A 24699-nucleotide genomic window follows, 5' to 3' on the forward strand; every position below is an offset into this window, starting at 1 on the left:
TGAAGCTGGGTAGAGCTTTTCACCAGGAACAGCTGCATCTTCAAGGATGGCAGGGGAGTGTAAGCAGGAAGCCCTCATCTCTCACAGTTCAGTGCTGACAGCCAGCTGGTCCTGTCCTACCTGGAGAAGCCCATGAGGACTTGGTTGCCCAGACCCTGGATCACATTCCACTGCATCCCACCGCTCTGGTAGAGAAACAGGGCATAGGAACTGCTCCCATCTGTAGAGAGGATGGCTTGGTAGGTATTGGTCTGGAAGTTTGTGAGAGACAAACAGAGACATCTATGAGAGGTCTGAGGTTTCCTCCCTGGGGTCCCTATACCCCTGGTCAGACACAGGCTTATCATGTGTCCCTGGTCTACCCAGGCTGGGCACACTGGAAAGTTTGCTGTGATAAGAGCATCATTTATCTTTTTTTTTTTTTTTTTGGTTTTTACGAGACAGGGTTTCTCTGTATTGTTTTGGAGGCTATCGGTCCAGCCCAGCCTCGAACTCACAGAGATCCTCCTGCCTCTGCCTCCCGAGTGCTGGGATTAAAGGCGTGCGCCACCACCGCCTGGCGAGCATCATTTATTTTATATGTAGAAGCACTTTAGAGTGGCCAATTGTCCTTTTTTTGCAACTTTTTTTTTCAGGGAGAGGAAATAAAGGGTTCTGAGTTGTAATCCAGTTGGAAGACGGTTTTTAAGAGAGAGCTACGGGAACATGAGAGGGTAGACAAGATGTCAGAACCGAGACAGGCCTCCTTATTTCTCCCTCAGGGATATGGAAGAACACTGTCTAGGTGTCCCCTCCACTTGTGTGGTATGGAGGACTGGTCCAAGGTAGTAGGTAGCCAGTGAACTGTTTGTTGAGTGCCATGTGCCAATATTTCACTATAGTAGAGGGAAGTTAAGTTTGTAAGTCATACAATGTTGTCAATCCACAGGCATCCTTGCCTGTAAATGCAGTCAGGGTTTCAGACTTGAGGCAGGTTGGCCAGCTGTGAGTATTCAATAGACCATGCTCTCAGGGGAACTATAACCGGCAATCTTTCCTCCGGTCATGGACGGCTCCCTAGCAGCCTACTGGGATGTCTGGCTCCCAGGGAGTCACCCGTGGTCCACTCACCCCATAGCTCCACTGGGCAGGATAGGCAGGAACGTTGACCCAGGTGACTTTCAGTGTCCACTTGGCTTTGTAGCTCCAGTCATCAGTGAACTCATGAATCAAAGTCTCTACCTCCCGGACTGGCCCAATGTTTTCATCATAAAGTGTGTTGTATTCCTAGAAAAGGAAGGCAGGCAACAGCAAGGGAATTAGAGTCCCATTCAATGCTCATAAGACAGTGGTTCTCAACCTGTGGGCTGTGACTCTTTGGGGGATACAATGACCTTTCAAAGGGGAAACATATCAGATATCCTGCAATCTGATATTTATCTTATAATTCATAACAGCAGCAAAATCACAGTTATGAGGTAACAACAAAGATAATTTTATGGTTGGGTTCACCACAGCATGAGGAACTGGGGGTCACTACATCATGAGGAACAGTATTACAGGGTCTCAGCATTAGGAAGGGTGAGAACCACCTCCCTCAGGGGTCCCTGATTCCTGCATGGGGTTACTGTTCACTTCAGTGCCCATGACTGCTTGGACATCTTTTCCCAAGTCTGAATTTTTACAAGTTCTTTGAAATTTAAGATCAATTTAAACTTAGGCTGCAGGAAAATCTGGGGCATGTAAACTGGAAGGTATCCACCTAGAAAGTTAAACCTTCTAGAATTGAACAGATGCATCTCGTAGCTCAAACTGGCTTGGATGATATGACCGTGTGTGTCAAGTTTTACATTGCCGTGTCTTGCTTGTAACTCCTTAAGACCAGGCATGTGTCTTTTCATCTTTGGAACCTAGATACTTCCTTGTCAATGGCAGGTACACAGAACACATTTGCTGTGACAGCTGATGTGACATACTTTGACAGGTTGGCATCACTAACTTAATTCAGAAGTGGGGGGATCTGTTTAACTCAGACTTGTTAAGACAGACCCTCTACACCTTTATCTTAAAATCAAATGTTCGACTGCCAACCTCTATTCCTGTCACCTGCAGGCCTTCACATGGTTGGAGTAGGGTGTGGCATAGTCTATTCAGCATTCTTTCTTGACCTCTCCTCTTCCCACACAAATCTAGGCTGTGATACAACACCCTTGAAGTGCCCTTGATCTCTCCATGCAGGATGCTGGAGCTTCCAACTGTCAAGGCCTTGAATGACCCACCTGGTAAAATATGGTTCCCCTGGAACTAGAGAAATCAGCATCACCCCAGAATGGGGCCACCATGGCTACCCTTTCTCTTCCTGTGAAGCCACTTTGAGGTGGGTTGGGGTAAGAGAAGATGCTGTAGTCAGACTCTGGGAAAATGATCTGGCCGTTATCTGTGAACTGAGCACAGGGTTCTTGGTTAGGGGGGTTGAGGGAAGCACTATCCCACCCAGGGCCAGCTCCTCACAAGCTTGGCCCCTAACAGTCATCTGTGCAGAGGGTGAGAGGTATCAACCTTGATGAGGATAAAAGAGTCAATGCCCTCCCTTCCATGACTGCCTTGGGCTCTCATTGGGTGTTTCTACTGCTCTGTCTTAGAGCAAGAAGAACTGGATCACCATTCTCAGGGAATCAGGAAGTAATCACAAGAAATAGAAATGGTATGAACCAATCAAGTTTCCAAACATAGCTTCTTCCTCATAAAAGATATGTGAAACAGCCATGGTCTCTTTACTGGGGTAAGAATCGTTTGTCCACAGGGGCAGGGAGGCATGGCTTCATTAAGCATTCCACAACTAGAAACTGACATAAGAGAAGGCTACCAAGCTTTTGCACAATAAAGGTGACTTCCACTCTTCCTTCTGCTCAGCCATGGGCCATCTCCAACCCTGGCAGAGAAACAGGGTCCAGAGAACACAGACTTAATACAAGGACTTCAGTCAGAGACTCACGTAGAAGGAATCCCGCAGAGAGGAGCCAAGTGGGAAACCAATCTGGAGCTTGAAGAGGCGGGAGGTAAAATCCACAGTCCTGGCAAAAAACTGCTTGTCTCCAACAGGCCTTGTCCCATAGGGGAAGAGGGAAATGCCTAGTCCAGGATAGAGGAGAGAACAATGCCCTGTGGGCCTTAACTTTCTTTCAGAAGGGTCCTGAGCGAGCTCTCCCTAATCTACCCTTCACCTTGTCTCCTCTTCTTAAGAGGCCCCATAGGCTCTGACTCTGCTCTGCGGCTCAATACATATCTAGCACATTTCTTTGTTTATTTCTCATCTGGTACCCACATCATTCCTCGGGTTAGAGCATCCTGACAGAGCAGTCCTGCCATTAGGGTATCGATTGTAGGCTCTGATAGGGAAGTCAGAACTGCCTGAGGATGAAAAGACAAAACTCTAAGACAAAGACTTAAAGACCTTTTTACAAAAGGGCACTTGTTTCCTAAAATGGCATTTGTCCAGATAAATTTGAAGACTCCCCCCTAGAATTGCCCTAGGCCACCATACATGTCCTTGAATTCCAGTTTGGGAAACCTTATCCTAAGTGTTAGCCAAGTGCGTCTCCCCTTATACCATAGCATCAACTCACTAGGGCCCTGACATGGCCTTGATTCCTGGCAATCCCAAATGCTTTGAGCTCCCACCCCACTCAACACAAGGACTATCTTTTGACTTCCATGGCTTTAATCTAGCTGCACAGACCACTCAACCTATCTAGGGTGCTTCCCCTCCTGCAGCTCTTCTCCGGAAGCCTCTTGTTCAGCTTGACTCGTACTCAGTATTCTGGTCTTTCATCTATAGTACAGTCGAACAGTACCTTGATCATTCCCCTGTCTCCATCTCCCAGCCCAGTGCAATGCACACATCAGCCATCAGCACACAGCTTTAGTGCTGCCTCATTGTTCCCTGGAATCTCTGATCCCTGAGAGCAGAGACTGTAAGCAAGCAGGCCCTGCACATTCAGACATCGGTCCTCTAGAGAGGACACAGGGGAAAGATGGCTTATTTGTGGCCTGGGTGGGACAGAGCTGAAACCCAAAGGACTGGATCCCTCTGCTACACAAAGGACCTACATTAGCAAATCCAGTCCAGCAATCACAGCTACAACCTTGACATCTGGCTCAGCTAGAAGCAGAGAGAGGGGATACCTCTTGACATCACTCACCTTGCTCTGGTAAAATAGGGAGTGAGGACACTGTTGACCTGGAGGTTAGGGTTGTGCTGGGAGTGGTAAAGGTCAAGGAGGTAACAGAGAGTGATGTGCCTCTGTCACTGTCTGTCTTCAAGGAGCTTGTGGTCATTGCTGGAAATACAGGGAGAGAAGACAAGAGTAGCTTTTACATCAGAGAAATGGAGAGTCATGGAAAAACGAGGAGCTGGGAGAGACAGCCAAATTGTTTGTCTGTGTAATGGTCAACAGTCAGTGCCTCCATGTATAAACATGCAGGACAGAAGGGATGGAGGGCTAGTCATCATTCATGGCACGGAACTTCCCCTCCACCCTTGTCTGTAATGGCAGATAGCTGACTCACCCGAGGAGGATGTCCCACCAGAGGTAATGTCTGTCGCATTGGGTCCAGGTGAAGAGGATGAATAGTTTTGTGTGGCCATCTCTGTGAGGATGCTGGTTCGAGATATGCTGGAGGTAGTCATGCTTGTACTGTGGTGACTCTGAGGATATGTAAATAATGGTTGACTAGAGGTGCTGTCCACCCTGACTGTTGACTGTGCATCTGGACTTGAGTCTCTTGATGTGACAACACTGAGGCTCCCAGTTACAGGTGTAGGTGAGTGCCCCGTGGCATATGTAGAACTGTGTGTGTCTGATGTGGTTGGAGGTGGGTAACTCATGCTGGAAGAAGATGGAGTAGTTATTTCTCTGTAGGAGGATGTCCCCAAAGACACTGTCTGTGTCAGAGTGGGTCCACTTGGGAGGGATGAATGAGTTGATGTGGTCACCACTGTGAAGGAGGTTTGAGCTGTGCTGCTGGTCTCCATGCTTTCACTCTGGTGGGTAAGAGAAGATGTTGACAATTCCTGAGTAGAGGTGATGGGTGTTTTTACTGTTGACAGAATGATGGGCAAATTTGTCTTTGGGACTCCAGTAATGACAGAAGAGGTACTTTGAGAAACCATTGCAGATGTGTGTTCTATATTCTCTGAGGTGGAATCTGTAGAAAGTGTACTTGGAAATGAACTGTTCATGGTGTGAGCATATGGGGTGGTTGTTTCTGTCTGTGTCAGCATTTGGCCACTTGGGGAGGGTAAAGGAGTTGATATAGTCACATCTGTGAGGGAGGACTGGGGTGTGCTGTTGGTCTCTATGCTTTGACTATGGTCATTCTGAGAAGATGTTGACAATTCCTGAGTAGAGGTGATGGGTTTTGACACTGTTGACAGTTCCTGTCCTGAAGATGTCATTGAGACTTCTCTAGTGATCACAGAGTTTTGGGTAATGTCTGGAGTTGTGCTTCCTGGAGCAGGGTCTGTAGAGGGTGCTGTGGTGAGCACCTCTGATGTGGCTGGGGATGTGTTGCTGACACTGGAAGTAACTAGTTTGGTTGTTTCATCTGGAGATGATGTCAATTGGGACCCTGTCTGTGCTGAAGTTGAGCCACTTGGGGAGGATGAAAGCATTGATGTGGTCACCTCTGTGAGGGAGGACTGGGGTGTGCTGTTGGTCTCTGTGCTTTGACTGTGGTCATTCTGAGAAGATGTTGACAATTCCTGAGTAGAGGTGATGGGTGTTGACACTGTTGACAGTTCCTGTGCTGAAGATGTCATTGAGACTCCTGTGTTGGTTACAGAGTTTTGGGTAATGCCTGGAGTTGTGCTTCCTGAAGCATAGTCCATAGAGGGTGCTGTGGTTAGCACCTCTGATGTCTCTAGGGATGTGTTGCTGACACTGGCAGTGGATGGGTTGGTTGTTTCAACTGGAGATGATGTCAATTGGGACCCTGTCTGTGCTGGAGCTGAGCCTCTTGGGGAGGGTGAAAGAGTTGAAACAGTGACTTTTGTTAGGGAGGTTTGAGCTGTGCTGCTGGTCTCCATGCTTTCACTCTGGTGGTTCTGAGAAACTGTTGACAATTCCTGAGTAGAGGTGCTGGGTGTGAGCACTGTGGACAGTTCCTGTGCTGAGGTGGTCATTGAGAACTCGGTGGTATCTGCTGCGGAGCTTTGTGTAACAATTGCACTTGTGTGTCCTGTGCTTTTTGAGGTGGGGTCTGTAGACAGTGTCCTTGAAGGTGAGCTGTTCATTGTGTGAGCATATGGAGTCGATGTTTCTGTCTGTGAGTGAGTGGCTCCACTTGGGGAGGGTGGAGTAGTTGACACAGTCACCTCTGTGAGGGAAGTTTGAGGCATGCTGTTGTCCTCCATGCTTTCACTCTGTTGGTTCTGAGAAGATGCTGACGAAACTTGGGTGGAAGCGATGGGTGTTGTCACTGTTGGCAGAACAGTTGGTGAAATTGTCATTGGGATTCCAGTAATGACAGAGGAAGAACTTTGAGAAACCACTGGAGATGTGTGCCCTGTGTTTCCTGAGGTAGAGTCTGTAGAGGGTGCTGTGGTAAACACCTCTGATGTGGCTGGGGATGTGTTGCTGACACTGGAAGTAACTAGTTTGATTGTTACAACTGGAGATGATGTCACTGGGAACCCTGTCGGTACTGGAGTTGAGCCACTTGGAGAGGGTGAAGGAGTTGATGTGTTCACCTCTGTGAGGGAGGTTTGAGGTATACTGCTGGTCTCCATGCTTCCACTCTGTTGGTTCTGAGAAACTGTTGACAATTCCTGAGCAGAGGTGCTGAGTGTGATCCCTGTGGACAGTTCCTGTGCTGAGGGTGTCACTGAGACCACGCTGGTGTCTGGTGCTGAGCTTTGGGTAACAATTGAAGATGTGTGCCCTTTATTTTCTGAGGTGGAATCTGTAGAAGTTATACTTGGAAGTGAAACGCTCATGGTGTGAGCATATGGGGTGGTTGTTTCTGTCTGTGTCAGCATTTGACCACTTGGGGAGGGTAAAGAGGTTGATGTAGTCACATCTGTGAGGGAGGACTGGGGTGTCCTATTGGTCTCTGCGCTTTGACTGTGGTCATTCTGAGAAGATGTTGACAATTCCTGAGTAGAGGTGATGGGTGTTGACACTGTTGACAGTTCCTGTGCTGAAGATGTCATTGAGACTCCTGTGTTGGTTACAGAGTTTTGGGTAATGCCTGGAGTTGTGCTTCCTGTAGCAGAGTCCGTAGAGGGTGCTGTGGTTAGCACCTCTGATGTCTCTAGGGATGTATTGCTGACACTGGCAGTGGATGGGTTGGCTGTTTCAACTGGAGATGATGTCAATTGGGATCCTGTCTGTGCTGGAGCTGAGCTGCTTGTGTAGGATGAAAGCATTGATGTGGTCACCTCTGTGAGGGTTATTTGAAGGGTGCTGCTGGTCTCCATGCTTTCACTCTGGTGGTTCTGAGAAACTGTTGACAATTCCTGAGCAGATGTGCTGAGTGTGATCCCTGTGGACTGTTCCTGTGCTGAGGTTGTCATTGAGACCTCGGTGGTGTCTGGTGCTGAGCTTTGGGTAACAATTGCAGTTGTGTGTCCTGTGCTTTTTGAGGTGGATTCTGTAGACAGTGTCCTTGAAGGTGAGCTGTTCATTGTGTGAGCATATGGAGTCGATGTTTCTGTCTGTGAGTGAGTGGCTCCACTTGGGGAGGGTGAAGTAGTTGACACAGTCACCTCTGTGAGGGAAGTTTGAGGCATGCTGTTGTCCTCCATGCTTTCACTCTGTTGGTTCTGAGAAGATGCTGACGAAACTTGGGTGGAAGCGATGGGTGTTGTCACTGTTGGCAGAACAGTTGGTGAAATTGTCATTGGGATTTCAGTGATGACAGGGGAGGAACTTTGAGAAACCACTGGAGATGTGTGTCCTGTGTTTCCTGAGGTGGAGTCTGTAGAGGGCTCTGTGGTGAGCACCTCTGATATGGCTGGGGATGTGTTGCTGACACTGGAAGTAACTCGTTTGGTTGTTTCAAGTGGAGATGACATCACCTGGGACACTGTCTGTGCAGGAGTTGAGCCACTTGGAGAGGGTGAAGGAGTTGAAATAGTGACTTTTGTTAGGGAGGTTTGAGCTGTGCTGCTGGTCTCCATGCTTTCACTCTGGTGGTTCTGAGAAACTGTTGACAATTCCTGAGTAGAGGTGCTGGGTGTGAGCACTGTGGACAGTTCCTGTGCTGAGGTGGTCATTGAGAACTCGGTGGTATCTGCTGCGGAGCTTTGTGTAACAATTGCACTTGTGTGTCCTGTGCTTTTTGAGGTGGGGTCTGTAGACAGTGTCCTTGAAGGTGAGCTGTTCATTGTGTGAGCATATGGAGTCGATGTTTCTGTCTGTGAGTGAGTGGCTCCACTTGGGGAGGGTGGAGTAGTTGACACAGTCACCTCTGTGAGGGAAGTTTGAGGCATGCTGTTGTCCTCCATGCTTTCACTCTGTTGGTTCTGAGAAGATGCTGACGAAACTTGGGTGGAAGCGATGGGTGTTGTCACTGTTGGCAGAACAGTTGGTGAAATTGTCATTGGGATTCCAGTAATGACAGAGGAAGAACTTTGAGAAACCACTGGAGATGTGTGCCCTGTGTTTCCTGAGGTGGAGTCTGTAGAGGGTGCTGTGGTAAACACCTCTGATGTGGCTGGGGATGTGTTGCTGACACTGGAAGTAACTAGTTTGGTTGTTTCAAGTGGAGATGATGTCACCTGGGACACTGTCTGTGCTGGAGTGGAGCCAGTTGGAGAGGGTGAAGGAGTTGATGTGACCACCTCTGTGAGGGTGGTGGTGGGTGTTTTGCTGGTCTCCATGCTTTCACTTTGGTGGTTCTGAGCAACTGTTGACATTTCCTGAGTAGAGGTGCTGACTGTGAGTACAGTAGACAGTTCCTGTGCTGAGGGTGTTACTGAGACCACGGTGGTGTCTGGTGCTGAGCTTTGGGTAACAATTGAAGATGTGTGCCCTTTATTTTCTGAGGTGGAATTTGTAGAACTTACACTTGGAAGTGAACTGCTCATGGTGTGAGCATATGGGGTAGCTGTTTCTGTCTGTGTCTGCATTTGGCCACTTGGGGAGGGTAAAGGAGTTGATATAGTCACATCTGTGAGGGAGGACTGGGGTGTGCTGTTGGTCTCTGTGCTTTGACTGTGGTCATTCTGAGAAGATGTTGACAATTCCTGAGTAGAGGTGATGGGTGTTGACACTGTTGACAGTTCCTGTGCTGAAGATGTCATTGAGACTCCTGTGTTGGTTACAGAGTTTTGGGTAATGCCTGGAGTTGTGCTTCCTGAAGCATAGTCCGTAGAGGGTGCTGTGGTTAGCACCTCTGATGTCTCTAGGGGTGTGTTGCTGACACTGGCAGTGGATGGGTTGGTTGTTTCAACTGGAGATGATGTCAATTGGGACCCTGTCTGTGCTGGAGCTGAGCCTCTTGGGGAGGGTGAAAGAGTTGAAACAGTGACTTTTGTTAGGGAGGTTTGAGCTGTGCTGCTGGTCTCCATGCTTTCACTCTGGTGGTTCTGAGAAACTGTTGACAATTCCTGAGTAGAGATGTTGGGTGTGAGCATTGTGGACAGTTCCTGTGCTGAGGTGGTCATTGAGACCTGGGTGGTATCTGCTCCTGAGCTTTGTGTAACAATTGCAGTTGTGTGTCCTGTGCTTTTTGAGGTGGATTCTGTAGACAGTGTCCTTGAAGGTGAGCTGTTCATTGTGTGAGCATATGGAATGGATGTTTCTGTCTGTGAGTGAGTGGCTCCACTTGGGGAGGGTGGAGTAGTTGACACAGTCACCTCTGTGAGGGAAGTTTGAGGCATGCTGTTGTCCTCCATGCTTTCACTCTGTTGGTTCTGAGAAGATGCTGACGAATCTTGGGTGGAAGCGATGGGTGTTGTCACTGTTGACAGAACAGTTGGTGAAATTGTCATTGGGATTCCAGTAATGACAGAGGAAGAACTTTGAGAAACCACTGGAGATGTGTGCCCTGTGTTTCCTGAGGTAGAGTCTGTATAGGGTGCTGTGGTGAGCACCTTTGATGTGGCTGGGGATGTGTTGCTGACACTGGAAGTAACTAGTTTGGTTGTTTCAACTGGAGATGATGTCACTGGCAACCTTGTCTGTCCTGGAGTTGAGCCAGTTGGAGAGGGTGAAGGAGTTGATGTGGTCACCTCTGTGAGAGAGGTTTCAGGTACACTGCTGGTCTCCATGCTTTCACTCTGGTGGTTCTGAGAAACTGTTGACAATTCCTGAGCAGAGGTGCTGAGTGTGAGTCCTGTGGACAGTTCCTGTGCTGAGGGTGTCACTGAGACCTCAGTGGTGTCTGGTGCTGAGCTTTGGGTAACAACTGAAGATGTGTGCCCTTTATTTTCTGAGGTGGAATCTGTAGAAGTTATACTTGGAAGTGAACTACTTATGGTGTGAGCATATGGGGTAGCTGTTTCTGTCTGTGTCAGCATTTGGCCACTTGGGGAGGGAAAAGGAGTTGATGTAGTCACATCTGTGAGGGAGGACTTGGGTGTGCTGTTGGTCTCTATGCTTTGACTGTGGTCATTCTGAGAAGATGTTGACAATTCCTGAGTAGAGGTGATGGGTGTTGACACTGTTGACAGTTCCTGTGCTGAAGATGTCATTGAGACTCCTGTGTTGGTTACAGAGTTTTGGGTAATGCCTGGAGTTGTGCTTCCTGGAGCAGAGTCTGTAGAGGGTGCTGTGGTTAGCACCTCTGATGTCTCTAGGGATGTGTTGCTGACACTGGCAGTGGATGGGTTGTTTGTTTCAACTGGAGATGATGTCAATTGGGATCTTGTCTGTGCTGTAGTTGAGCTGCTTGTGTAGGATGAAAGCATTGATGTGGTCACCTCTGTGAGGGTTGTTTGAAGGGTGCTGCTGGTCTCCATGCTTTCACTCTGTTGGGTCTGAGAAGATGTTGACCAATTCTGAGTGGAGCTGATGGGTGTTGTCCCTGTTGGCAGAAGAAAGGGTGAATTTGTCACTGGAACTCCAGTAATGGCAGAGTAGGAAATTTGAGAAAGCACTGGAGATGTGTGTCCTGTGTTTCCTGAGGTGGAGTCTGTAGAGGGCGCTGTGGTGAGCACCTCTGATGTGGCTGGGGATGTGTTGCTGACATTGGAAGTAACTAGTTTGGTTGTTTCAACTGGAGATGATGTCACCTGGGACACTGTCTGTGCTGAAGTTGAACTACTGGGGGAGGGTGGAGGAATTGATGTGGTTACCTCTGTGTGGGAGGTTTGAGGTACACTGCTGGTCTCCATGCTTTCACTCTGGTGGTTCTGAGATGTTGACAGTTCCTGAGTAGAGGTGCTGAGTGTGAGCACTGTGGACAGTTCCTGTGCTGAGGATGTCACTGAGACTTTGGTGGTGACTGTTGCTGAGCTTTTGCTAACAATTGCAGATGTGTGCCCTTTATATTCTGAAGTGGATTCTGTAGAAGTTATACTTGGAAGTGAACTGCTCATGGTTTGATCATATGGGGTGTCTGTTTCTGTCTGTGACAGAGTGGGTCCACTTGGGGCGGGTGAAGGAGTTGATGTGATCATGTCTGTGCGGGTGTTTTGAGGTATGCTGCTGGTCTCCTTGCTTTCACTGTGGTGATTCTGAGAAGATGTTCTTAACTCCTGAGTAGGGGTGTTGGGTGTTGATTCCGTTGACACGACATTCAGTAAGGTTGTCTTTGTGTCTCCAGTAGTGATAAATGTGGAATTTTGAGTAACTATTGTCATGTGTCCTGTGTTACTTGAAGTCCTGTTTGTAGTCATTGTTGCTGTCATCTCAGGTGTGCTGGTGGGACTGTAAATGTTTGTGTAGCCTGTGCTTGGCGCAGAGTTCATCTCCTGTGATCCTGATGAAGGAAATGATGTATTATTTCCATTAACCGAAAGAAACAAGGATTTTATAGAGTGATTTCCATTAGGCTTTGTTTTTTTATCCACAGCCATGAAAATGCCCACAGACGCATACCTCTTTACTGATAAATTTTACAATGACTTACAATGGTGATTTGCTTCCAGTGTATATGTTTTTGAAAGATCGTGACATCTAATGTATCCCATGAAACCTCTGTTTTACTTACATCCAACTTAGAAGCCAAGAAACATATGCCACAGTCTGCAACACTATATAATTAAAATATGCAAACAGATCATGTGATCAAAATCTTTTCAATTTAAGCTGTACGGAAGGGTGGCTTAAGCAGCATAGCAAACCCTATCTTACTGGGCTTCAAGGCACTTTTAGGGGTCCACAGGTATACTTTCTGCTAGTATCTTTTATTATGAGGAAGAAAGGAAGAAAGAAAGAAAGAAAGAAAGAAAGAAAGAAAAAAGGGAGGAAGAAGAAAGAAAATCAGCATGATCACTGATGTAGTTTGTCTCAGTTGCATTCATCTTTAGCAACACAGGTGGAAAATAAAATTTTTAGGTTTTCTTCTTTCTTGAGGAAAGGGATCCTGAAAGAGAAACGTATGTAGGGTCTGTGAGAGTCCTAATGTAAGGAGATAAAAAGAAAATCACAAGAGAGGGCTAGGGGACACCCTATTCACTCCATTTTATCTATGAGCAGTGATCCTTGTCTCGAATGTACAGTCTATGTGGCCTGCAGAGTCCTTCAAGACAGCTTATTTTCCAGAAGAAAGACAGAGAGAGGGGAGCAGATAGATGATACACAAACAAGGTTGAGGGGCAGAGGTTACAAACACCACTTATGGGTTAAAAGCACAGCAGCTGCTTAATATACAAAGCAAGCTTACATACATTGACAATATCTCCATAAATAAGGGCCATTGTTCCCATTTTCTAGATGAATAAGGGCTTCTTAGAGACCTTACTTTTCCCAAGTTTTCAGCTCTAAAAGCCAAGACCACAATACCCAAGTTCCTAGCCTCCACATCAGAGTTGTTCCTGTCCTTCACAGCCATGTTGGAAGTCCTGGAAACGAGGCACCACAAGAGTGTGCCAGACTCTATCAGAAGAGAAGGAGGAGGGACCTCAGGAACAAGGGGGCCGGCAAGACTGAGCGTGGAGAGCGGAAAGTACCCAGACCGGAAGGATTCACCGGAAGATCGAGACATCGTACTTCTCGAAGAGTGTGGCCACCAAAGACAAAGATGCTGATGTTTTCTCCAAGACATGGTTGGCAATGTGAAAATTCCAGAAATTAGGGCATGGGACCAGTGATTAAGAGCACGCACTGCTCTTGCACAGAAGCAGGGTTGGGCCCCAGAACACCACATCCAGCAGCTCACCAGCGATTTCAGTCCCAGTAGATCTGAAACCTCTGCCTTCTGCAGGCACTTACACTCACATGTGCCCCACACTCATATACATAATTAAAATAATAAATATAAATCTTTAAAAATATTCTAGATATTGGAAAAGGAGAGAGTGGACGAAGGAGGTTGGATTTGAGCAGTGCCCATGTGGAAACATCATGCCTAAGTCGTCTAATATGTAAATCAATACATACTACTAAAATGTTTTTCAAATTATTAATCAAAAGATGTGTTGTGACAACCAAAATCAAAACACTTAGGGCAGTAGCTAAGGTAACTTTCCATTCATGTCTTAAGTGGTTACAACTCAGATGCATACATCCTAGTAAATTTGCCAATAATGAGTGTTTTTCAAAAATCTTATATCACAAATGTCCTTCAATTGAAAAGACATCAATTGTCCCCCCTCCAAGGAATTTAGAATAAATATTAAATATCAGCATATCTCCCCTTGAGATAGCCTAAGAGGTACAAACAAATGGAGGCAGCTTCCCTCCCAAAGGTGAGTAATGGCCTGGGGTAGAGAGAGAGCGCCTGGGACACTGTATGCTCCAGGGCTGAGTGCGCCAGCTCTGGTCAACAAAACCCCTTCCAGCTCAGAGGTTCAGAGATCTGTCTTTGGGGAAAGCCTGGGAAGGGATGAGACCAACGAGAGGAGGGGTGCAGGTGCAGAGAAGACATCTGCTCAGAATGGCTTCAAAATGCTTTGTAAATGAGCCTCTTGGCAAGTGTGTATAATCCCAGCACTCAGGAGGCTGAGGCAGGAAGATCTCAGGAGACTGCTAGATCACATAGTGAGTTTGAAGCCAACCTGAGCTACTTAGTAAAACTGTCTACCCAAACCCCACCCCAATAGCTGGAGAAAAAAATCTCAGCGCTGGAAATGTAGCTCAGTGATGAAACATGTATTTTCCAAATGTGAAATCCTGGGTTATCCATCCAAAATTATAATGAGCAAGGCTTTCTGACTTGAGGGTATCTTCCACAAGGTAAAAAAGGCAAAATTGTGAACAAACAATGGTAACCTCCACAATGAGGATACAATGGCCTTCTATAGTGGTGACTCTTTGTTCTTGGATTACAGTAGTCCCTGCCATCCTTAGTAATAACAACTATGCAATAAGTTATTTAAAACCTATTAATTATTCATTTCTGGAATTTTCCATCTAACATGCTTATACTTCAGCTGACTACAGGAAGGTATTATTTTATAGCATTGTTCCTTTTTTAGCATAAATGGAACTTCCCCCTTTTCCTTGTGCTGGAAATGAGAACAAGAACGTTGGGAATAGCAGACAAGCCCCGTAGCCACCCCCAGACTTCAAGTCTTTTGTCAACCTAAGTGCTTACAAGCAGTCGGAAAACAATAAGTTCACAGGGAAATGAACTGCCGAGGAGTTTAGGTTCGTGTACAGTTCTTAGAGTTGCCCCTGATTCGTCTTCTCTATTTCTATCTCCACCACACAATGTATCCCAGATTGGTCTCAAGCTCACAGCCATTCTCCAGCTCCAACCTCCCTAGTGTGGAATTATAGTGGTGAGGCGCCTCACCCAGCTCCTTCTTGAGAGTGCCATTCAGACTTTCAAGTGAGAGGGGGTTCTGAATCCACTCTAGTTTATACAAGCCAAGTGACTCACTTGCAAGCCTGTGGCTCTATCAACAGTAACTGCTTCCTGGGGAATTGTCTGAACTGTTGCAGACAAAGGAGTGGACTGCACTGCAGAGTGACTGCCCTACTGGAAACTCTCACCAGATATGTGAGGGTTGTAGAGTTTCAAGTTTATATAATCTCTTCCAGAGCTTGGGAGAAGGATGCTTTTTCACTGATTTTATAATGAGAATGTAGCTTTAATATTAAAACTATACAAAACGGCTGGGCGTTGGTGGCTCACGCCTTTATCCCAGCACTTGGGAGGCAAAGGCAGGCAGATCTCTGTGAGTTTGAGGCCAGCCTGGTCTATAGAGCGAGCTCCAGGACAGCCTCCAAAACAATACAGAGAAGCCCTGTCTCGAAAAACCAAAAAAAAAAAAGAAAAGAAAAAGAAAAACTAAGATGAATAAATCTGGATAATAACATACCCAGAAACATCCTAGACAAAATATTAGCAAGCCCAACACAACATTAGATTTTTAAAAGTATGTTATGGACAAGCCAAATTTAGACCAGAAATGTAAAATAAAAGTAAGACCTAATTAAAAATCACCATAGAAACCAAGAGGAGGAAGTATCCTGATCATCCAGGGACATAAGGTATTTAAAACCGAAATGCCCAGAAATAGGAATATAGAAATGAAGGGTCCAGGAATGCAAAAATATAAAATTGTAAGCCCAAACACCTTTTGGGGGAAAAAAGTTGGTAGCTACTATAAAGCTTTCTGCCTTAAGAGCAGACATCCTGGTAGCCACTGTGTACAGAGGTTGACTTTTAACAGCTGTCTCCCATCTCCCAGCTTCCCAGCTAGGCATGTAGGGCATACCAAGGTTGGCTTCTAACTATTGCCTCTGTGGGACCCTCTGCGTTGTAGTCCCTTTATTTTTAACTGTCCTACGTGACTCTGCTCTCTGCCTTGTATTCTTTCAGGGACAGCAAAAGGTGGCTGTATCAGCCACAGGCTTTGGCAAACATCCTAAGCTAACACCCTAAAATCCAATAATTAAAGTTGTAAAACTTAAATGTAATGTGACTTTATACCTGACTTCAAGGTTGTAAAAGCTCTTTGACCCACACCTGGTGCTTGGTTTTACTATAGGAAGAGGCCCGAAACCAGCCTCCGTTGCCACAGTTGCAGAAGCCCGAATCCTGACTGCGATCCCAGTAAACTGGTAAGCTTTTTGTGCCCCATGATGATTTTTTTTTAAGTTTGCTTCTGTTTCAGACTTTGGTGGTCTCTTCCCCTACTTTTTGCCCAACAAACCTATCACACCTTCCTTTTAAAGTCCTGGAGGCCTGCTGTGGTGGCTCACAGAACTTGGGAGGCTGAGAACAGAAGGCTGATCATGAATTTGATGCTAAGTTGAATAATGTGAAGAGAAAATGGTTCTGGGCTGCTCAGATGGAGCAGAGGTTAAGGGTGCTTGCTGTCAAGCTTGATAACTGAGTTCGATCCCCAGGACCCACATAGTAGGGAAAAGAAAACTGACTCCCACAAGTTGCTCAATGACCCCAACATGTATACTATGACATGTGTGTACGTGCACTCGTGCACATGGGCACGCGCACACACTCTAATGTAAACAAGCTAGTTTCTAGCAAATAAAAGATGTTAACCCCTTATCATCGCCAATATAATGTTACAAGCACCGTAGCATGGTCAATAAAGATAAAGTTGTGAAACGTTTCCTGTTAGGCCGAAGGCCTCAGCAGGTGCAACACAGGAAAAGCAAAAGATATGCAGAATTTCTTTTTCATATGGAAAGGGAAGAAGAAAACCTCTGACTATTTGAAGATAATTGTTTACGTAAGGAAGCAAATTGGGGCTGGGGTGCTTGTAGCTCAGTGGTAGAGTTCCAGCCTAAAGCATGTGAGGCCCTGTATACCATCCCCACAGCCAGCACAAAACAGAAATCACAAGAAGGGAGGGGGAGGGAAGGAAGGGGAGGGGAGGGAGGAGGAACAAGCCTTTCATATATAAATTATTAGCAAAGTTTTACATATATGATCAAATTTTGAAACAATTTCTTCCCTAAATGTTAATGAAATACAAACATTTTAAAACTGTAATGTTTATATAGTAATATAAAGTCCTCAAGACAAATCTAACTAAAGATATGTTTCATCTTTATAGACAAAGTCTATAACCTCCCTGAAACACATAAAAGAAGACATGATCATTTTACTCTTTTGGGAAGCAGTTGAAAAAAATTCCGTTGTCTTGTTGCCTAGACATTATTCTTTCCCCCGAAATTTCCCTATGTTTCGTGTGTGTGTGTGTGTGTGTGTGTGTGTGTGTGTGTGTGTGTGTGTGTGTGTGGTTGGTTGGTTTCTATCAACTTGACAGAAACCTAAGTATATTGGAAAGAAGGAGCTGAGAAATTGCCTCCATCAGGTTGGCCCACAGACAAGCCTGTGGGATGTTTTCTTGGTTAATGATGGATGTGGGTGCTCACTGTGGGAAAGTGGTCCAGGGTTGTATAAGGAAACAGACTGAGGAGGCCATGGGGAGCAAGTCAGTAAGCAGCATCCCTCCACAGTCTCTGCACAGCTCCTGCCTTCAGTTCCTGCTGGACTTCCCTCTGTGCTGGCCTGTTACCTGGAAGTGTAAGCTGAAACAAGCTGCTTTCCGTCATGGCGTTTTCTCACAGCAATAGAAACCCTGACTCAGCCAGGCTGTAATCCCAACACTGAGAGACAGGTGGATCTCTGTGAGTTTGAGGCCAGTCTGGTCTTCAAAGAGAGTTCCAGGACAGCCAGGGCTACAGAGAGAAACAGACACCTTACCCCCTAACTATGCCTGTGTGTGAGTGTACAATTGTGCATGTGTGTATGTGTGCGGCCTCACTTAGCCAAGCCCTGCCTTCTACCATGAGTGTTTCTTTGTGCTATTATTTTCTTAAACAGAGGGAGATCAGTATTTTATGTCTTGGGTAATAGTTGTCTCCCTTCCCCAACCTCAGAGCCTGCAAGATGGCTCAGAGGGAAGAGGGTGAACTGAGACTAATAGCAAGGCTTGAGATACTTCATGAAAACTCTGTTGAGCTCTGAGACCCCTTCCTAGCAATGCCATGTTAAATTACCATGTCCCTGCAGATAAGAGCAATGGGAACAGTGACGGTCCCTCTGCTGAGGGACATCTGCACCGTGCCCACCCCTCTGTGCAGTAATGGGAACTTGGGGCCAGGAGCACTCCATTGTTTTCAGTTTAAAACTTTTTCCTTCCTGTGTGCATGTACATGTGCATGCCTACAGAGGTCAGAGGTCAATGTCAATTTTTTTTTTTGGTTTTTCAAGACAGGGTTTCTCTGTTCTGTGGCTTTGGAGGCTGTTCTGGAACTAGCTCTTGTAGACCAGGCTGGTCTCTAACTCACAGAGATCCGCCTGCCTCTGCCTCCCGAGTGCTGGGATTAAAGGCGTGCTCCACCACTGCCCACCTACATTTTTTTTAACTTGCTGCTGGGTAGCCTGGTTGTGGTGGGATTATAAATTCATCCGTTACCTCTGCTTTGTTCCCATCATTTCAGTTCATTGCCTAAATACAAGACTCTATTGGTAGAATTACTGGTCAATGGCATCGTATAAAGGTCATGTCACTCATGCATAGTGTCAAACTTCTTGGCAGAAGGGTCATGACACTTGGCAGTCCCAATGTGAGGGTTCGGCAGCCCCCATTTCCCAACTTCCTCTCCTTCTGGAAGTTGTTAGCTTTGCATTGCTGATTTTAAATCTCACTCATCAGGGTTGTGAACTGGCAGTCCTGCTTGTAGGTGTTTATTTAGAGAGCTCTCTGGTCCTGATTGAGTCTTTGGAGTCTCTCAGGACACCCATAACACCCGATAAAAAGGTAAGAGTGACTTTGTGTTCTGATCTGGGTTTCACTGTTTGGGATGTAAGTGACAGGAGGGAAAAAACCCTCTTTCTGTTGAGCCTGTCTTGAGAAGGAAGACAAACACACTGATTGCTTCTTTCTGTCTTTCATCACTATTTAAATAGCATATCCTAAGCCATCCCTTCCACGGATTAGTTAGTTCTTTAGGGATATGGCTTGCAGATCATCTACTAATCTTAGCTGAGTCATTCTCCAGTCTGAAGCAGTGGTGAGGAAAGAGATGTTGTTTTTGGTAAGAAAATGGTCCTCAAAAGATAGGATACAGGTCTGGAGAGATGGCTCAGCAGTTAAAAGTGCTCCCTGCTCCTGCTGAGGACCCAGGTTCGGTTTCCAGAACCCAGGTCAGATAGCTCACAGCTGTCTGTAATTCCAGTTCCAAGGGCAGCTGTATGAATGTGGTGCATATAAACTCATATAGGCACACACACATGCACATAAATAAAAATGATAACTAAATCTTTTTACAAATGATAAATCAGACTCCCTGGGGCATTTTTAAAACTGTGGCCTTGTAGCAGGGAATGGTGGTTCATGCCTATGATCCCAGCACTTATGAGGCTGAAATAAGGGTTGTCTCCAGGTTGAGGCTAACTTGGGCTACTAGTTGTAGTCTGGATCACAAAGTGAGAACTGATCTATGACAAAAGACGTGTCATCCGGCTGACATTGAGAGTCTAATTTTCTATGTGTGGATGGGATGTGGGAATTTGCATTTTAGTGGTGTCCAAGGTGATTCTCGTCTCTGTGGTCTATGGACCACATTCTAATAGACACTGAAATAATGGATGTGGCGATACGATGAAAACATCTCTTGCATTCTGAGACTGGAACTTTTGCTGGGCTTTACAGCCAAATTAATACTACACCTTGAGGTCACTTGAGACTTCTAGCGCACCATGTACCCAGCCTGTTTGTTTAACCTGCCTTTAAGAGAACAAGGTAGCCCCCACCCTTACCTTGGATTTCCCACGCTATCAGCTTTTACAACCAAAGCTAATGTATAACTGTAATATTAATATACAAACTCTTACACACCTCTGTAGAGCAATACATGTGTGTATGTATGTGCAACACCATAGTGTTTTGTTGAAAGCAACAAATAGGTTGAAAATCAGCCTTATAAACAAAATCCACCGTGAGCGCTGGAAGCAGCGTGGGTGTTGTTCGGTAGCATTCGTTTGTTTGTTATCTGGGTCAGCGGGGTCAGTCAGAAAGACTTAATCCCTTGTAAAACTGTTAAAGATTTCTGTGACGTGTCCCCATGTGGTGTTTTCTAGGCTGTTCCATAAATACGGAGCAAAGCCTTCTGTTAGGGACACACAGACACTGGGACAGACAACATGCAGGCAGGCACAGATTGCAACTCCCACAACAGACAGAAGGGTGAACTGGCCTCATCTCTTCCCAAAATGCAATGGGTCTGGTGTTCTCCTTCAGCCCAGACACAGCACACAGTAGACAAGTAGGGCCCAGAGACCTCCTTGTAGAAATCAGGCTTCTCCCTTCCTCTCGACTCCTCATTTCCTGTGACTGACCATTCAACTACTCAACTTAACCTCCGTGTTGGACCCTGTCCTCCAGGAAAAGTACATGACTTTCTTGGTCCCCATCTCATAAGCAAAGAGTGGCAGACTCCCCACTGGTGGCTGTCCCCTCCCCCAAGGTCCTGTGGGCTGTCCACTAACAGGCTTTCCTCTCCCCTCCTTCTCCGTGAACAACCACATTTAGAACTCATTGGCTTAAACTGTGTCAACCGTTCATCTAGCCTTCCTGTTCTACGTGTTGTTTTGTCTGGGTTACTTGACGCTCACCACATCTTCACCACGCCTCTGCTCTCCACCTCAGCCATTTCACCAAAACCAAACTCGCCGAAGCACCACAAATAACTGTCCCCTCAAGGCCCAGTAGCTCTGTGTCGCCTGTCTCCACGCACCCAGTATTTGCAGAGTGAGGCCCTCAACCGTCTCTCCTCGCCCTTAATATCCACACAGCACTGCCTTCTCAGGGTACAGCTTCGGAGCCCTTCCTCCGCTTTCCCCGCCCCCTACCCCAGATGGAATAGCAGTGCCTCTGGATGACATCTTCAGGTGGTTCCCTCTTTCTGTCTATGCCTGCAAATCTACAATCCATCTCTCGCTTCTCACCCGCATCCCAAGCTCCCCTTCTAGTGCTACCGCGTAGCTTCTGCTGCGCAGCACGCCCAAGCTGAAGCATCCTTCTCCCTCCTCTTGGTGTTAACTGCAGTTCCCAGATGCCCAGGCTGGAACCCTCTGAGTCACCTCCCACTTCTCCTCTTCCTTGTCCCCAGCGTTGTAGTTTGGCACCAACTCTCACTCCCCCAATGACTCCTCCCATCAAGTCCCTTTTTCTCTTTGCTGTGCCATTCTCACGCCCCCCCTCCCAGCATTCATTGCTCTTCCTAAGTCCAGTTTTCTGTTCCCTGCTTTGGGTATGGTGTGAGCTTGTCTCTCAATGGCTCATCTGCTGGAAGCTTGCATCTAAGTATGATGGAGAGACCTTTACAAGGTAGGTTTGTGGGAAGCCCTCGGGTCAACTGGGAGTATGTCCTGGGAAGGGGTTACGGGACTCTTGTCTCTCTCTCTCTCTGGTTTCCTGTTTAGGCTGAGTGACCACTCACTCCCATATGTACTCTGACTGTCCTGCTATGGGATCCTCCCCAGCGTCTATATTTGCATTCCAAACTATGAGCTAAATAAAATTATTTTCCTTACCCACTTATTCTGCCTCTGGGATTTTGTTACAGTGATGAAAAGTTGATTCTGGGGCTGATGTGCACAGATAGCCCTTGACTCCCCAGAGAAGCTCAAAGGCTAGTTCTCCCTATCTCAATTTGCTCTCAATTTCTTTGATTCCCAATCAATGCTTGCCTTGTACTATGTTGGACTGATATTAGTTGCAAGGACCAGGAAAAACTGCTCTATAAAATGGTCTGTATCAGCTGCTCTGGAAGGAAATTGTTTGAACACTGAAGGTATGGATCTAGCTGCCACATAAGATTCAGGGAGACTGGCCATTTCTTCATAGTTGTGATAGATACCTAGATAGGGATCCCAAAGCGGTTCTCAGAGGGAGGCCACTTGCTAATGGCTGGCCTTCTGGTTGTGGCTGAGTGTCTAAGAATATTGTCAGTTCATGTGTGCATGACAGGATGGCTTCTGTAAGAACGAGTGGTCGTTCCCTAAGCATTCTTGGACTCTAGGTAATTTAGTGGAAGGCATGTCTCCATGTTGAGTTCTGGAACATCAACCTGATTTTGTGACTAACTAGCCCATGCACTGAACTGCCTTGTTTGCCCTTGGTGGCACATTTGAACTCTATGAATAATAAAAATATTAATGCCTGGTATTTACATCAAGGCTAAAAAAAACTTGCCCAGAATCTCCTGTGAGCAGAGGGCTTGTGACACCAAGGCAAGGGACAAAGCTCTGGGGATGAAGCTGCTGCTCAGCTTCACAGCTGCCACAGGTGTCTGGAGTGTTGAAATGGGGTGAACTGCGATGGTTGAGTGCCCCGCCTTCCTTGCCTGCCATGGTGATGGGGAACTGAGCGTGAGGACAAGCCGGGCGAAGACGTGACACTGGGACATTTCTGACTATTCCCTGGCTCTTCTTTCTGTGATGATCAGTGTGCGTCATGGGCTGTTGTCCCCTTGGGGTGCAAAACCAGTCTGATGATATGTGTGGAACAGCCAAAACGGAAAAGTTTTTGAAGTTCTGTGAGAGGAGAAGCCTCATCCAGGTATGAGGAGGCCATTGGCACTGGCTCTGACGTGGACCAGATCTGGCGTGGGGCTGTGCCTCCAGCTGTGTCCTGGGGACCTTCTGCCCACTCTAACCTCAACAAGGTCATGTCTCCCAACTGCGTGGTGCCTCTCGGGGCTCCAGGGATGGCAAGCTTGAAAGTGAAAGTACATGTCACTCTTCACAGTGGCCCTCTCATGACTCCACAGTCACGAGAGGGTAATGGGTGTGTTGTTGATCAAGCAGGAGTGGTGGCAGCAGTGTCAAGGATGACAGAAGAAAACATTCCAAAAGGGTGGAGCATCATACCCAGAGGCACCCAGGGAAAACAAGCCTGCACCTCGCAGGCTCTGTGGGCTGAGGCTACACCTTAGCACCTGGCCTGTTTGTCTTTGGTTTCTCCTGGAACTAGAGGTGAAAAACCCACAAACCAAATCTCCCACAGGGCATCGCTTTCCCACTCTTCTTTCTTGGCTGGTGAGCTCTTTGTAGGGTTGCCTGGGAGAGAGTGGAGTCCAAGCAGAGAATACAGTTGTGTCTCTTGAGCAGCAAGTGCACTGGAAAGTATGGAGTTGAGGGAAGGAGATACAGGCTTCCGCCCTCTTTGGGGAGTCTAGTGGGTATATCAGCCTCCAATCAACTATGTTGCAGCCACCACTGAGCATTGTTTCTCTTTTATCTGTCTTAGAGTTCAAGACAAGGAAAGAAACTAACTAGGAATATTAAAGAGAATCTGGCAGAGCCCCTGGAGCAGGGCCAGGCTCACTGACATTAAGTCATTAATATCTTTTGAATGTACCCCCCAGACTGTGCTTTTTAGTTCCTTCAAAGGAGGTTGGAGGGAGAGTGTGGTTGCACCCATTTCTCCTGCAATTGTCACGGTACCCTAGGAGCAGAAAGAGGCCCATAAGACAGTTATGTGGCCTGAGAAGGGCCCACTCCCCAGCAATAGCATACTTGTTATTAGTAGCCAAAGAACTCAAGAGCAAACTTAGGCTAGGTGGATGCCCACCTTAGATGGGCACCAAGAGAAACAAGCTCTAAAACCAAGATGGCAGAGGCTGGCTGACAAATGTCTGAGAACAGAAACTGGGCTGGTATACATTGGTTATGGTGGGTCTTGGGACTTCACAGATTATCCTGGAGTTTCTGGATGTATCATCTCCCATGTGCTGGGAGAAGTGAGGTGAGGCGACCTCCCTTTAGGCAATACCGAAGGTGAGGAAGCACCTGGGTGACCGGCCTCGTTTGAAGGCTCTAGCAGATGCAGCTGGAAAGAAGTTTGAGTCGTTTTAGACTCTACCGTGGGGTGTGGCTTCTAGAAGGGCTTCCTTGGTGATACAGTTAAGGTTTTAAGAATATGGGTCCCCTACTGATGAGGGAAGATGAAGCCACTTGAGGAAGTCAGGGTAACGATAGTGATGCTTGAACTCCACTCAGGTGCTCCTTGGCTTGGGATAGAACGGAAGTGATGATGGAGGAACAATGGCGACTTTGCTTTTTGTGACTCCTGCCAGGCATGGTGCTTTGGCATCTCCTAACAAGATTTTTTTCTGAGCAGGATGCAGGCAAGAAATGGCAGAGGCCAATGGACCCAGGAAGTGGCTCAGAGCTAACATCTAGAGTTACACTGACCAACATTTGCTGTCTGACCTGGGCAAATCACTGATTCCCCTAAGGCTTGCTTGAGTATGTATCTATGAAACTGGGACAATGACAGATGACGGATACTTGTAACACCAACGAGGTGATGTCTGTGAAGCTCTACCCAAGCTCACCAGGTGTCTTTTGCCTTTGCCTGGTTTCTGTGTCTCTACAGAGTTGCTAGAATGTCTGCTACTGTTGCCTTCACTCTTCCCAGGTCTCTACACCATCACCAAGCCAGCATCTTCTGCCTGGAGCCTCCCTGGCTCCTGGCTGCTTCTTTATTCCACTGCAACCCCACCCTGTCCCTTCTTAATCACATCATCCAGGATAATCATTAGAAAGAACCTTCTAAAGCCTGTCCAGGTCACTCCTTTACCGAAAGCACCTCCCTGCCTGCCCACGTTAGTTCTT

The 24699-nt window shown here is 46.8% G+C and overlaps 1 protein-coding gene across 1 annotated transcript in view; it reads right to left on the reverse strand.

Annotated features, from left to right (window-relative positions):
- The window catches only part of Muc4 (mucin 4, cell surface associated), a 31819-nt gene extending 19923 nt beyond the window's left edge, over positions 1 to 11896 (reverse strand). The window contains exons 1-6 of the mRNA XM_021228040.2: positions 4549 to 11896; positions 4182 to 4319; positions 2975 to 3111; positions 2259 to 2423; positions 1111 to 1266; positions 121 to 251 (exon numbers count right to left, since the gene is read on the reverse strand). Coding sequence (XP_021083699.2) covers positions 121 to 251; positions 1111 to 1266; positions 2259 to 2423; positions 2975 to 3111; positions 4182 to 4319; positions 4549 to 11896 — 8075 coding nt within the window. The remainder of the gene's footprint in view (positions 1 to 120; positions 252 to 1110; positions 1267 to 2258; positions 2424 to 2974; positions 3112 to 4181; positions 4320 to 4548) is intronic.
- Between the last annotated feature and the right edge of the window lie 12803 nt (positions 11897 to 24699).

The sequence above is a fragment of the Mesocricetus auratus genome, unplaced genomic scaffold, assembly GCF_017639785.1.
Source record: "Mesocricetus auratus isolate SY011 unplaced genomic scaffold, BCM_Maur_2.0 Super-Scaffold_100008, whole genome shotgun sequence".
Taxonomy (NCBI): Eukaryota; Metazoa; Chordata; class Mammalia; order Rodentia; family Cricetidae; genus Mesocricetus; species Mesocricetus auratus.